Source organism: Epinephelus moara, chromosome 8, assembly GCF_006386435.1.
Source record: "Epinephelus moara isolate mb chromosome 8, YSFRI_EMoa_1.0, whole genome shotgun sequence".
Classification (NCBI taxonomy): Eukaryota; Metazoa; Chordata; class Actinopteri; order Perciformes; family Serranidae; genus Epinephelus; species Epinephelus moara.
This window is the reverse complement of record NC_065513.1, coordinates 27,025,848-27,040,796: the sequence shown is the minus strand read 5'-3', so window position 1 is coordinate 27,040,796 and position 14,949 is coordinate 27,025,848. Positions and strand designations below refer to the sequence as shown.

The following is a 14,949-nucleotide window of genomic DNA, read 5'->3' as shown; positions in this document are numbered from 1 at the left end:
TAGTTTCTAGAGAAGATAAGATCTCTTGGAGAACATTTTCTCAGTGTTTTGGTGTTGTGTCATGATCCAGATTGTAATCAGCGTTTGTTGAACCTTGGCTCTGGCATCCAGCAGTGTCAGGTCAAATATAAATCCCATCATTAATGACTGATTCTTGTTGCACGAGGCAGGATGCAATAGTTGAACTGGAATCTGGATTACTTTCTGTGGGAAGTGCCAGTTTTCATTTTACTTAACCCTTCCTGAAAGTTTGGCACTGCTATCTCTGCAACTGTATTTGAAGGGGGGTAAAGGGTTGCCTAATATGGCCAGACCAAATCGGAAATGTGAATTAGTCTGGTCTGCTATTTTTTTAATTCCAAGAAGCATTATCAACGGCTGTAGACCAAAATGCTTTTGGAGCCAGTTGGATAGACCTACTGTCAGTCAGAGCAGTGAAACGTGTGATGTAGCCCTGAGCAATGGACAAACAGAGATGAGCTGGTGTAGCATCAATATGTCTATGAACGAGTGTTGCCGCTTTTGCCACTAGAATTTGAAAATAGTACTTCAACAGAAAGTTCCACGTCAGCTGCGGCCATGTTGGTTGTTTTCAAAAATGTATGATAGACACTGGTGTCAAGGAAAGTGTCAACAAACTTTGAAAGAGGTTCTCAATAGCAGCATCCTGTGAGGTAAATGGACCTTAGAAATATAAATGTCTGGCCTTTTAGAGTGACATTTGCACCTAAAATCATACGAGAGGTCTTTCAGTCAATATTGATCCTCGACCTCAGGCCATCTTCAGGGTTGAGGTAGCGTCTAGGTGGACACTTGCAGTTTCTACACCCAACATGTGCCTGGATCCCCCTTCTGGCCACTACACGTAGTACAACCTGGCTAAAACCTTAATGCAGGAGATTCGATTCAGATTCATTGAATATATTTGTTTCTCCCTTTGTTGATGGTGCAGATCGAACTTAGATTCTGCTTCATTTGGTCAACTCTTAAGGACATGCACTGACTGATGTGTGTTGTGTCCACTGGTGAGTCATCCAGGACATCCACCATCAATACTTGTTCATTTCAGGTACAAAAGCCTGCTTGATACACCTGCCTTTGCAGTTGTTTTCCTGGCTAAACACAATGTTGAACTTATACACAGCCCAGGTTTGAGAAGATCCGAAATTGGACAATCTGCTTTTCAAGGATGAAAAGAGATATGAGCAGCTTATGATCAGTATAGATAATTCATAGACCCCCATACAAACCTCTGGCGTTTTACTGTACTTTAACATGTACTGCTATGACCTCAAAAGTTAGATTTACTTCAGCCAGGAGACGTCTCTGAATTGGGTCATCATTCTGTTAGTAACTTGTTAGTGCAGGTCGAAGTCATTCTTCAGTAACACCAAGTTGTGGATTTTGTCTTTTGGATTTTCTAAATTGTGAAGGTCTGCATCTTGGTATAGTAGTGTCACCTTGATCTATTTATCAAAGCATCTTTTTTTTGGTTTATATATTGCACTTACACTCACTGGCCACTTTATTAGGTAGACCTCGTTAGTACCGGGTTGGACCCCCTTTTGGCTTCAGAACTGCCTTAATTCTTCATGGCATAGATTCAACAAGGTGCTGGAAACATTTCTCAGAGATTTCTGTCCATATTGACATGATAGCATCACACAGTTGCTGCAGATTTGTCGGCTGCACATCCATGATATGAATCTCCCGTTCCACCACATCCCATAGGTGCTCTATTGGATTGAGATCGGGTGACTGTGGAGGCCATTGGAGTACAGTGAACTCATTGTCATGTTCAAGAAACCAGTTTGAGATGATTTGAGCTTTGTGACATGGTGCGTTATCCTGCTGGAAGTAGCCATCAGAAGATGGGCACACTGTGGTCATAAAGGGATGGACACGGTCAGCAACAATACTCAGGTAGGCTGTGGTGTTTAAACCATGCTCAGTTGGTACTAAGGGGCCCAAAGTGTGCCAAGAAAATATCCCCCACACCATTACACCACCACCAGCAGCCTGAACCGTTGATACAAGGCAGGATGGATCCATGCTTTCATGTTGTTTACACCAAATTCTGACCCTACCATCTGAATGTGGCAGCAGAAATCCAGACTCATCAGACCAGGCAACGTTTTTCCAATCTTCTATTGTCCAGTTTTGGTGAGCCTGTGTGAACTGTAGCCTCAGTTTCCTGTTGTTAGCTGACAGGAGTGGCACCTGGTGTGGTCTTCTGCTGCTGTAGCCCATCTGCTTCAAGGTTGGACGTGTTGTTGGTTCAGAGATGGTCTTCTGCAGACCTTGGTTGTAACCAGTGGTTATTTGAGTTACTGTTGCCTTTCTATCATCTTGAACCAGTCTGGCCATTCTCCTCTGACCTCTGGCATCAACAAGGCATTTTCACCCAGAGAACTGCTGCTCACTGGATATTTTCTCTTCTTCGGACCATCCTCTGTAAACCCTAGAGATGGTTGTGTGTGAAAATCCCAGTAGATCAGCAGTTTCTGACAGACCAGCCCGTCTGGCACCAACAACCATGGCACGTTCAAAGTCACTTAAATCACCTTTCTTCCCCATTCTGATGCTCGGTTTGAACTCGTCTTGACCATGTCTACATGCCTAAATACATTGAGTTGCTGCCATGTGATTGGATGATTAGCTATTTGCGTTAACAAGTAGTTGAACAAGTGTACCTAAAAAAGTGGCTGATGAGTGTATGTCTCAGCTCTTACCATTAACGTTTAACATCCTACATACTGTATAGAATTCCCTCTCCACATTTTGTTAAGGTCATGAATGAACAGCAGACCTACTTCTCACAGTCAGTGATACATTCATTAAAATCTGTGGTGGTAATTAGTGTGTTCCTGCTCTCTCTGTATTCTGTAGAGAGGGGGCGTCTGCCACCAGAATAAATGTGGAATATGAGAAAAAAAAAAAAATGCAACAGAGATCTGGAGGTGTCATGGGCTACATACTGCAGGGAGTGGATATTTATGGTCACTCCGCCGAAGAACAAATTACACACATGTCACAGCTGAGCTTGGTGTGACACTTTCCAATTTCTACCCAATAGTTTGTGTTCACACCTCTCAGCTCAGCTATCAATATGTGTGTGTGTGTTTGTGTGACGGAGAGAGGGGAGTTTGTGTGAGGGGTGTCTGTGGGCGTTATATTTGTGTATACTGTAGGCTTCTGCAGGGAGTAAACTGTGTGTGTGTGTGTGTGCGTGCGTGTGTTAGTGTGTGTGGTGGGCCTGTGCTGGCCTGCTTGGCTCAGAGTCAATCAAAGCTGCTGGATCTCAGTTAGCCTCTTGTCTCATCTGCTCCAGCGTAGCTGTAAATTACTCACAGTGCCAGGCTGGCTGTAGAGGTGGGGTGTAAAGTAAGCAGAGACAGGTTTGGTCCCTTTTCAACATCCAATTATTTCCCTTTGTTTTAGTGCAAAGAAGTACAAGGACTCTGGGGTGCCCTGGTAGCTCACCTGGTAGCACTCCATGTAGGCTCAGTCCCTAGCAGCAGTTTGAGTCTGACATCCTTTTCCTGCATGTTGTCCCATCTCTCTATCTCCCTGTTTTCATATATATCTGTATCTGTCCCATCAAATAAAGGCAAAAATGCCCAACAAAATAATCTTAAAAAGAAGTACTACTACTACTACTCTCTGTCATTACATGTGCATTGTGTAGTAATGCTGACATCACCACACCACCCTAGAGTGGAAGCTATTAAGAAAGTAGGCTCAGTTTTGCCCTGCCTTACACACCATTTACAAATGAAGTTTGGCAGTGTCTTCACTGTAGGGTTCTACCAATATTGTTTTAAGATAGAAGTCTGATACAGATTCTTTTGTACTGAAGCTGCTGATGGACAACACTTTGCATAATGTTCAGTATCTTTAGATATGATCACAGTAAGTAGTCATAGTGATTTCAGAGAGCTGTGTTCTGGTCAGGGTGGAAAAGCCTCTGAAGCAGCAGCATGCTCACTGTTTAACTCACTCCTGAAACTAAACACCTCTTTGCCTTCACAAGTGCATCAATATTAGGTGTGCAAAGTCATTGAGCTGGCCGGATTGGACTTTTTTGCAGGCTGGTTCGGACCTGCAGGCTGTTTGTTTGACACCCCTGCAAGATTCATGATTCAAGATTAGGCTTTTTTCTATATAGAATCAAAAGCTGTCTTTTGACCATCATTGATTTATCGATCTATGTTTTGGCCAAAGTTTATAACCAGTACATGCTGCTCTGTCATCATCACAGCAGCTATAATTTATGTTTTTATAATGCAAATGTGCCAAAGGACAAAGAGAAAACAATGTGACAATGAATGTACAGAGAATTTTTTACCCAAATTTGAAGCTCTGCTCGGCTTTATGGTGCTTTATAGTGAGTTTAGCTCATTGTTTAGCTGTCCAACCTCCAGCTTTACTGTCTTGGTTCGCTCTCACCCTCTCATAGTGTGTCCTTTTTTTTCTTCTTTTGCACTTGATTTTTGCTTCTCTGACTTGCTTTTGTAGTCATGGTTTTTTGTCTGTTTAGATGGCTGTATGTACGTTCTTACTTCTATTGTCTTGAAAAGGAGATCTCTATGAGACTATTAGATCAAATGGAATAAAAGATACAATAGCATTAAAGATATACAGTGCAGGCATTGTCAGTTACAGTTTGTAAACAGTATCTCCAGCAACAGTGAACCTGATTCAGTCTTGTTCTCTGTATTTGCATTTTTTTCTACGCTGTGTCCTTCATTTTCGTAGCTTCTTCTTGGATGCGGGCTGCTTACAGTCTGACAACTACGTTAAAAAGTCCCGACCTCACCTGCATGCTGTGCAGAGCAACGTCCGGGCCGCAACAAGTTGACAAGAAAATAAGAAAATACAGGCAGAGGGCTGAGTCTCTGCAGATAAACACACAGCCACACACAGGGATCACTTTTATATGAGTCTATACATTGTTTTTTAGGAAAGTCCTGCATAGTTTACCTTTAAAATGGCAGATAATCCAGTGCTGTTGAATTAGTTTCAATAGAAATGACTGCCAGAGACAATCAGTGTTTTCATGAAGTATTTGTGTACAGCCAGGAGACCATTTGTGCTGTTACTGATTGAAAAGTTCCATTAAATCTCTTCCTTCAATCAGGTTTGATCCTTGTTTCCAACAAGTGACAACCTCTTGAGCTCAGCGACAAACAAACACAGCAGCCTGTGTGAAAATAGCACTTTCAGTCCCTGTCCTACAGAGCCCACTTTAGATAACTGTGACGTTCATTCTTTTTGCAAGATTAATTGTTTTTTACGTAATACATCATCTCAACAGTGATGTTACTGTGACTCACCTCCCATGAATACCGGCATGAAAGTTGACCTCAGTTTTTTAGCACTGTATCATGTTGGATGAGGTAACCTGTGCTTGTACATCATTCTGTACAGAAGGTTAGGTCACTCAACACAAAAACACATACGCCCACACATGCTATTGTACGCAATGCAAACATGCCTCGCATACACACAAACAAACGTGCACTGGATGTACACACACGTGCGCACACAAAACCACATCCCGCTGCACTGCAGGAATGGAAGGAAAGGGAAGGGGTACATTTTCCACTGACTCCGGTCCCAGCCAATCACACAGCAGGTGACCTCAAGGCTGCTCCGATCCAAGCCAATCAGAGGGGATGATTAGCTCACACTTCGCCCATATCTGGGCCCTGATTTGCTGCTGTTGTGTGACACAGCGAGAGAAGCAGCCTGTGCTCTTCACATGGGAGCTTGTGTGATACACACAGAGGCAGGCAGGCAGTCAGGCAGCCAGCCTGGTTTGGGAGCTGTTCACAGAATTTTTTTTTTTTTGCTGTCCTGGTGCTTTGGCATCTACCAAGCATCCGCACCATCATCAATTATTCACAACCTCAGCAGTGTGTCCCTAAGTGTGTGTGTGTGTGTGTGTGTGTGTGTGCACCTGTCAGTGTGTATCACAGTGTGTGTGGTCACGATATGCTCTCATTGGATCTTTGGGGAGCCACCTTCCCGCTCCTCTCCCAGAGTCTGCTTTTCGTCTCGGCTTCCTGGAACATGGGCTGCTTTCTGTGGACATTCACAGGACGGGAACGTGATGCTTCATTTATGGACACTGAGGCGAGCTGTGAAGGCTCTTCAGGTTGAGGTCTTTTACTGGCCAGAGCTGCGGACTGCTTTTGTTTCGCTAGGCATCTAACGCTTTCATCATCGAACTGTATTTCGGGCTATAAACCTGAACCTTTCTGTTTCTGGATCTGTTTTGTTGATTTGTCAAAATGCCTGAGGCAAATTATCTGCTGTCTGTGTCCTGGGGATATATAAAGGTAAGATGTGGTGTCAGATTAGTCTATTTTAATTAATTATTCAGGTATTTTTCTCTACACCTGATTTAATGTGCTTGTTTTAATTCTTTCCCAGGGAGTGGAAATGTTTTTTGCAACCGAGGTTAATCATTGACAAAGATTTGGACGCAGGGTTATATGACCACAAATAGAAAGCTCATACTGTGTGTATCTCCTCGCCAACATGTCGCCCATTGAACAATGCTGCAAAGGTGTGACATTTCTGGATCCATCATCCATTTTGATGTATCTGTGATAGGGAGGAGCTGATTGTGCTGGCACTGTACTTTGAAACACATAGACATGGCTGGAAGTATGTCACAAAAGAGCATACGCAGATTTTTAAGTGAGTTTGGATTTAAAAGCAGAGACGTTTTTACTACACTTGTGAATACATGGTGGGCATTTCAGGATTTTTATTGCCACTGAGGCTCTCTCAGATGGAATAAAACATATTCTCTGAGCTCTCTGAAGACTTTTGTAGGTCACCAATTCTCTGGGTAGTTGAGCTGCTCCATATTTTTTTGACGTCATGAGGGATGTTTTTTTTTGTTTGTTTTGAGGTTAGCCACAATTTTTATTGGAAAGAAAAGGCAAATATCTTTAAAATATTTTTTTCCGGGATGTTATGACACTGCCATTTCATTGATTTGTTTTAAGAATTATGCATCATTTAATTACAGCTCTACATGACATGTATCTGTCGCTTTTCTACTCTCATTACCTGATAAAAGCACACCACAGATGCTTGTTTGCCTCTTGTGTCTCCTTTTTAAAGAGCCACCCGATGAATGCCCGTGGGTGTTATTCAATAGGATGTCAATACACAATTGCACAGTCCTAAGCACTCTACAGTTGTGTAATGGTCTATTTTAAGTGATCAATATTGATGTACATGTATACTTAATCAATATGCATACATTATGCATTTGGACCGAAGCCAGGATGATTGAGACAATGCAGCGACTTTGTTCGAGAGGTGATCCGTTTTGTAACTCGGTTGTTTTTCCAGCCACTTTGGAAAATCCCTGATTTCAAACATTTTCCTCCACGTCAATCAGTGTGGTCATCAAATCAGAACCCGGGGCTAAATTTGGGTCTGCCACTCCAATTAGGCGCAGGAGAGGAAAGAGAGGATGGGGTGAGGGAGAGGGAGAGGCAGGGAGGAGCAGGCAGGGAGGCAGAGAAAAACTGGAATTGAAAGAAAGAAACTGGAAAATTGGGTTACTGATTACGTACATCTCTGGCAGTAGCCCTCTGACTCTCTGCGTGTGTGTTTTTGAGGGTGTGTGTGTGTGTGTGTGTGTGTGTGTGTGTGTGTGTGTGTGTGTGTGCTCAACCAGAAATGTTGATGTCCCAGGGTACAGCTCTTTTGATGTGACTGGAAATTTTTAGAATCTTTAAGGGGTCCGTGCTTATGAAAGCATTTGATTTCCTCACTGACATCATGAAAATGTATTTTTTTTATCAAATAAAAAAAATTCTATCAGTGGCCTCATACTTTGTACCACATTTACACTGAAATTAGCATTGTATATTTGGGTAAAATTTATTTAAACGTGTATGATACCTCTGAAGTAACAGCTGTCAAAAAAACAAAAAGTGTATTTTTTTGTCTGCCCTGTATTACACATTGTGAAACCCCTCTTCTCTGTGTGTGTGTGTCCCTCTTTCAGTTCAAGAGGATGTTGAACAGGGAACTGACTCACCTATCAGAGATGAGCCGCTCTGGGAACCAGGTGTCTGAGTTCATCTCCAGCACCTTCCTGGGTGAGTGATGATTCAGAGAGATAGACTCACTGGTTTAGAATTAGTGTTTTGTGTATGGCCAAACACACACAGTGTACATACGTCATTTTCTGAAACCCAGTTTAAAGGAATACTTCACACCCCAAATAAACATTTTTATATCAGTTACTCGCTCAGTTTTATGGTGAATTCACAAACAGAAGTTTGTTTTTTCGTGCATGCTTCCAGTGAACAAGAATCAAAAAACTGAGAAAATCCTTGATGAAGTGAAGTCATAGGGGGGTCATGTTTAAAACAGCAAAACTAAGCATCTGTTTTCAAACTCTCATACAACTCGTAGTATTATCCAAATCTCATTTATCCAGTTCCATGCTCAGTACTTCACAAGCAGACTTCCCTAACCCTTAAACGCACCAGAGTCATACAATAACACAAACAAACTAACAATCAAGGCAGCAGTAGACCAGCAGCTCCTGTGTTCAGTGAGGTAAAATTAATGTTTTTGTCAATGGAAACTGGCTTTGAGGAGAGCATAGATAAGTTTCACTTATAGTTCAGTCCCTGTCAGAAAGTTGAGGAAGCACTGAGCATGAGACTAAATAGATGAGACTTGGATTATACTGCACGAGTTGAGTGCGAGTTTGTAAATGGATGTTTTAATGTAGTTTTGCTGTTGTTAAACACATTCAACTTTCACTTAAATTCATCGAAAAAAATACAAATTTCTGGATTTTTCGTTCACCATGGAGGCATGCGAGAAAAACAGATTTTACTTCATTAATTCAACGTAACACAGGTGAGTAATTAATTAAGATGGTCATTTGGGGATGAAGTAGTACCACCATATCAAATTCAGACCAATTGTTTTTCTTTTTGAACCACTACAACATAAACCCAAAATGAAGTGTGTTCACCTTCCACTCGTGTTTCACCGGCTCTCTCCAGACAAGCAGCATGAAGTGGAGATGCCATCCCCTCAGACGCAGAAGGAGAAGGAGAAGAAGAACAAGCCCATGTCTCAGATCAGCGGGGTGAAAAAGCTGCAACACTCCTCCAGCCTCACAAACTCTAATATCCCTCGCTTCGGAGTCAAGACTGAAACCGAGGATGAACTCGCTAAGGTGTGTTTGCAGCAGCTGACATGAGTTGAAAATCCACGTGAATACAGCGCACACTGTCTGAAATGTACTTAAGGGTAGGGGCTCAGGTAACAATGAAAGAAGTTTCTAATTGTGTCTCTGATTCCTTGTGCAGGAGCTGGAGCATGTGAATAAATGGGGCCTTAACGTTTTTAAAATCTCAGAGTTCTCTGGGAATCGGCCACTGACAGTCATGATGTACACGATATTCCAGGTAACGTTTGTGTCTTGATCTTCCGCTACAAAATAAATGCTTATTGAATCCTGAAATAGTTTTGACCATGAACTCCCTCTTCGTTTTTTTTTTCTTCGTGTGCAGGAGAGAGACTTGTTAAAAACGTTTAAAATTCCACTTGACACCTTTATAACATACCTGATGACCTTAGAAGACCATTACCATGGCGATGTGGCCTACCATAACAACATCCATGCTGCTGACGTCACCCAGTCAACTCACGTGCTGCTATCCACCCCCGCCCTCGAGGTGAGCCGCGTGTGAAAGCAAATGGACACACTTGCACACATGCGCAGACACACACACAAAAGTACGCGCAAACATGCAGCACACGCTTCCACAATCAGCTTCAATCAAAGTCCTGCTCAAAGTCCAATCAATGGCTCTTACTTGCAAGGATATTTTTGTCCAGCGATTTGATTCTCTCGTCAATGCCCTCCCCCCCTCCCCCCTGTGCTTGCTTCATTTCTCCCAGGCCGTGTTCACAGACCTTGAGATCCTAGCTGCCATCTTTGCCAGTGCAATTCACGACGTGGACCATCCTGGTGTCTCCAACCAGTTCCTCATCAACACCAGTGAGTCTAAATATGGCGCTGTCTTAGCAGCTATGTCAGAGGCTCAGCAGTGTCATTAGTGCATATTCACAAACACATGCTCACAGGCTGATACCCAGGTGGGAACATGCACACTGTAGCCTCTGCCTCATTGGCACACATACGCACACTAGCACTTTGCAGACAATTAACCTCAACCTTCAAGGCAGAACACACATGCACATGATGTGTATGCACACGTGACAGTTTGTGTGTTGTTGCTCAGGCGTGATGGCTTTGACTCGTGATTTCAAGGAAGAAGAGTTCACTAAGGAAATCGATATCGTCCACATTAGTGCCCTTTTCTTGCAACACAACATCATTCAGGCTAACATGTTCTCAGTAGAAGACACCGGAGTCGTAGACCTAAACTTCCTGTTGACATATTGTGTGGTATAAATACTGTTGTTGGGGTAAAAAACAAGTGGGATAGTGATTTTGCCACCTAAATTACAACAATTAAAACCACAAAAAAAATAAAAAAAAATCACATTTTCTCATTTGCCTCTTATGGTATCTGACCACGCAGACAGATGCAGGTACGTAGTTTTGGTTGTGAGGTATAAATTGTTGCACTTTTGGCCTCTACCCCCATTACAATTTACTCACATTTTTCACATTTGAGCCGTCTTCTGTTTGAGAGGCGGTGTTATTTTGCCCTGACCAATCGGCAATGACGTAACCCTTTCAGTAGCCACAGACAGGTTTTTCATGTCGGTCAAAAAATGAGTTAAGAGTTATAGTTTCTGCAGTCATCCAACAACAACCTGCATATTTGTGTTTATCTGATCACAAGACCAGACCTATCTGAGTTGCTGAAGTAATTAAGATAGTGGTAGTGCTTAAGTCAAAACCACCTAAACCGAGAACAAGTCAAGACCAAGACCAGAGCAGTGCAGGATAAAATTTGGAAACATGCAAACCATAGGAACTCCTCAAATTTATCTGAAAGTTCCACATTCCTATAAAAACACCACGAAAACAAATGAAGATTCCGCTTCATGCCCCTCTTTATAGATGTATATGTGTGTATTAGGGCTGTCAAAAGAATAAAAAAATAATCTAAATAATTACATGCACTGTGATTGATCTAAATTAATTGCATGGATCATCTTTTGCTGTGAAAGTATTTTAAAAAGGTCAATTCAAATGAATTTTGGCAGATTTGTCGTAGTAATGCTGCTTGATTTTGGACATAGTTGTCCTCTACTGCCAAAATTGGTCTGCAGTCCATTGTAATGTATACTGCAAGGTAGTTAATTATTCAGTCACAAGCAGACTTGCGCAGCTTGCGTCTGAACGCCTGGTCGAGTGTGGCTTGACAAGGCTGGCTGCTAGTGCTAGCATCAGAGGCTGTGTTAGCTCAGACCCCTGGGTTCGCTACTAAATGCTTTGTATTGAGAAGATATTTCAGGCTTAAAGGGAAATTTCGGTTTATTTCAACCCGTCTCCTATCGTCCTAAATTTGTTTCAAGTGACTAGTGACATAAAAATAATAGTTAGCATGTTAGCCGTTAGCCTAGATACAGCCGGGGCGCATAGTAGCGTCAGACCTGTTAAAACGTAAGTGAACGGGCAACCTTCAAGTGCAAAGTTAGTCCACTAAACAAGCTTTTTTTCCACAAAGACCGCCTCATATCGTTAGGATAAATGTCAGAGAACATATAGAAAACGACATGTAAACGTGTTGTCTTACCTTACCGGTGTGCTGCCATGTTTGTTTACCATCTAGCTCTGCTTTCCAAAGCGCGGCCGAAATATATCTGGCGAGCTCTAGATAAAGCCCAGCTGGATACTACTCCAGGTGGAGGTGTCTCGTCCTCGGTCACATCCAGACCTTGAAAATAAGGCTGCAACCGGTCCCATTCCTTGCAACAGAGGCATTCCTCTTCTGTGGGCACTGGGGCACAGCATTCACAGGTACGCCACCAATCTCCAGAGCTACGCAGCCTTGACGCTAGGTCTGACGCTACTATGCGCCCAGGCTGTATCTAGGCTAACGGGCTAACATGCTAACTATTATTTTTATGTCACTAGTCACTTGAAACAAATTTAGGACGATAGGAGACAGGTTGAAATAAACCGAAATTTCCCTTTAAAGTACTCCAGTGGTGCGAAAATTCCTTAGTGCAGAAATTGCAGAGAACGGTGCTCCTATCAACAGTTCTATCTTAGCGTTTTTTAAATGTAAATGTTCCATTCACCGGGCTAAGAAGCGTCTGCCTACATCATGTGACAAAGCAAACTGTGGCCTTCAATGATATACAGGGTCAAAGGACACTACGGAAAGCGATTAATCATCATTAATTTTTTTAACACATTATTTCTTCTGTGATTAATTTATCGAAATTAACGCATTATTTTGACAGCACTAGTGTGTATGTATCAGAATAACATGGGAAATGTATTGAAAAAATAATCAAAAGGAATTACAAAGGTACATTTTATGTGTGGGAATTTTCCTTTTCCAATAAATACAAACAAACACTAAGGGGCTGAAATCAACTGAACCATCTTTATTTGACACTTCTTTTCTGCACAGGTAGTTAAGGGATATACCCACAGTTGTAGTCTTGACCAGTCTTGACCTAAAATTCAGAGACCTCTTTGAGACAGAGACGAGACCAAGTAAAAATGTGGTCGAGTCTGAGGTGAGACTTTCAAAAAGTGGACTCAAGACTAAGACCGATCTTGAGTACTACAGGTACAACACTAGATAGTGAGTGGCAATTCAAAGGTCCAAAGCCCAGGTGCAATACAGTGAAGGTGGCTGAAATGTCATCTATGGTTTTCATTGTTGCATTTTCTTTAATTACATCTTTAAAAAATCAACAGCAACATACTGTATCTTTCCATTATCAGTGTCCCTGTTTTTCAGGATAAAACATAGATCTCACTTTGAACAAAATTTTAGTACCTGTTCTTACCCCTGATTGATGTCAGCATCACAAACAAAATTCCATTCACCTCCATCGTAAAGTGGAGGCAGAAAACACATGTATCTTAAAATGTGAAAAAAACAGAAGCCAGACTGTCTGCATGGCTAGATACCACCAAGGATATTGATGTAAGTGGGTGAAATGAGCCTTTTACCAGACTAACAGGGTTCATGGTGTTGTGTTGGTATTTGAAGTGTCCTCAAGCAAGATGCTGAACCTCAGCTATCTCTCTGCTTTAACTGACTCACTCGCTCATGGCTGCAGGTGCCACAAATATCGCCTTGATTTGGCAATTTAGAGAAAAAACACAAACAAATAGAGTTTATGTCCACTGGGTATCGCCTCAAACAGCCATTCTGGAGACCATTACAAATGCGTGCATTGCATAAGGGTGTTACTAATGCCTTATCACAACAGAAAAGACACTGCACAGTCTCACACACTCGACACACAAAATGTGTTGTGCTTCCCATAAGCCCAAATGGGGAATCCCTGCAGTAAAGGCAGTGTGAGTCATTCTAGTTAGGAGGCACCAGACTGATCTTCTGTCAGCCACAGAGCAACAGAGCAGGATCCCCTTTCTCCCCTCTGCTGCTCTGTTCCACTGTGGCCAAGACTAATGCATCTTAATGGAAAATCTAAATACAGCTAGAGGACCTTCAGATGACCCAGAGTGGGGAAACCTCTCAGCGGAAAACATGCTGGGGCTTTCTTCTGTCACTCACGGAGCAAGGAATGGATGATACATGTGTCACCACAGCAAATATAAAATTTGAACAGGCCTATTAGCAGGGAACTTTGTCGCTCTCATTAGAGCCTCATTCTGTTGAAAGATGTGTCTTGTTGCATATGTAGTTCCTTACAAAATAAAACCTGAAAAACGAGAATACCACTGACTAAACTGATCATTTGTGTCCTCCATGCAGATTCAGAGCTAGCGCTGATGTACAACGACTCGTCAGTGTTGGAGAACCACCATCTAGCAGTCGGTTTCAAGCTTCTACAAGAAGAGAACTGTGACATCTTCCAAAACTTGACCAAAAAACAAAGACAATCACTGAGAAAGATGGTCATTGACATTGTAAGTGAAAAAAATATGAAGTGGAATGTAATGTAATCCATCTTTACTGAATACTAACGGATTGTTGTGGGTATTTCCAGGTGCTAGCAACAGACATGTCCAAGCACATGAATCTCCTGGCTGATCTGAAAACTATGGTGGAAACGAAGAAGGTGACCAGCTCTGGTGTCTTGCTGCTGGACAACTACTCTGACAGGATACAGGTCAGAACAAAGCTGCTGACCAGTATCGACATGATCCATTTCACTGTGTTTGGGGGTTTTAATGTATATTCAAAGAATACCTGGGTCCCCTTGAAAATCCTGCAACACTAGACGGGTCGATTTGTTTTTTCATGTGATTAATTTGCATGTCAGTACATTTTTTCAAACTGATTTTGTCGGAAGCACTTTCACACAGAACGCGAACATTATGTGGCACAAAATTGTTGACATTTTTTCAGGAACTAGGTTGATTTTTCTGAGCTTTTACAACACAAGTAAAGGCATCAACCAATCACACTGAGCAGAACAACAACAACACAGTGGCTCGATAGTTCAGACTAAGAGGGCAAACTTTATTACTCCTTTCAACTTTGACAAAGGCAGCACATACCATAAATAGTACAGTCAGAAACACTTGAGTCAAAGAAAACTTTATTTCCATTTGCAGTACTATATTTGGCGGTATGGCTCTGTTCTAGGGCCTCTCTGCCTTTCCTAGGGCCTAAGCAGAAAGCCTCTTCCACACACCTATGTGGAAAGCCGAAGGCAGAGAGAGCACACCTCTCCGCCCTTCCTCATACCTGCGTGGAAAGCCTTAAGGCAGAAAAAGCACACCGCTCTGCCCTTCCATGTGCAAACAAGGAAAGC

General features: G+C 42.3%; 1 protein-coding gene across 6 annotated transcripts in view; it reads left to right on the top strand.

The window, feature by feature from the left end:
• The window catches only part of pde4d (phosphodiesterase 4D, cAMP-specific), a 255,572-nt gene that overhangs the window by 234,118 nt on the left and 6,505 nt on the right, over positions 1-14,949 (top strand). For all 6 annotated transcript variants that reach the window (XM_050050736.1, XM_050050737.1, XM_050050735.1 and 3 more), the window contains 7 exons: positions 8,039-8,132; positions 9,057-9,232; positions 9,366-9,464; positions 9,570-9,734; positions 9,961-10,060; positions 13,944-14,098; positions 14,179-14,301. In XM_050050736.1, the coding sequence (XP_049906693.1) occupies positions 8,039-8,132; positions 9,057-9,232; positions 9,366-9,464; positions 9,570-9,734; positions 9,961-10,060; positions 13,944-14,098; positions 14,179-14,301 (912 nt within the window). The remainder of the gene's footprint in view (positions 1-8,038; positions 8,133-9,056; positions 9,233-9,365; positions 9,465-9,569; positions 9,735-9,960; positions 10,061-13,943; positions 14,099-14,178; positions 14,302-14,949) is intronic.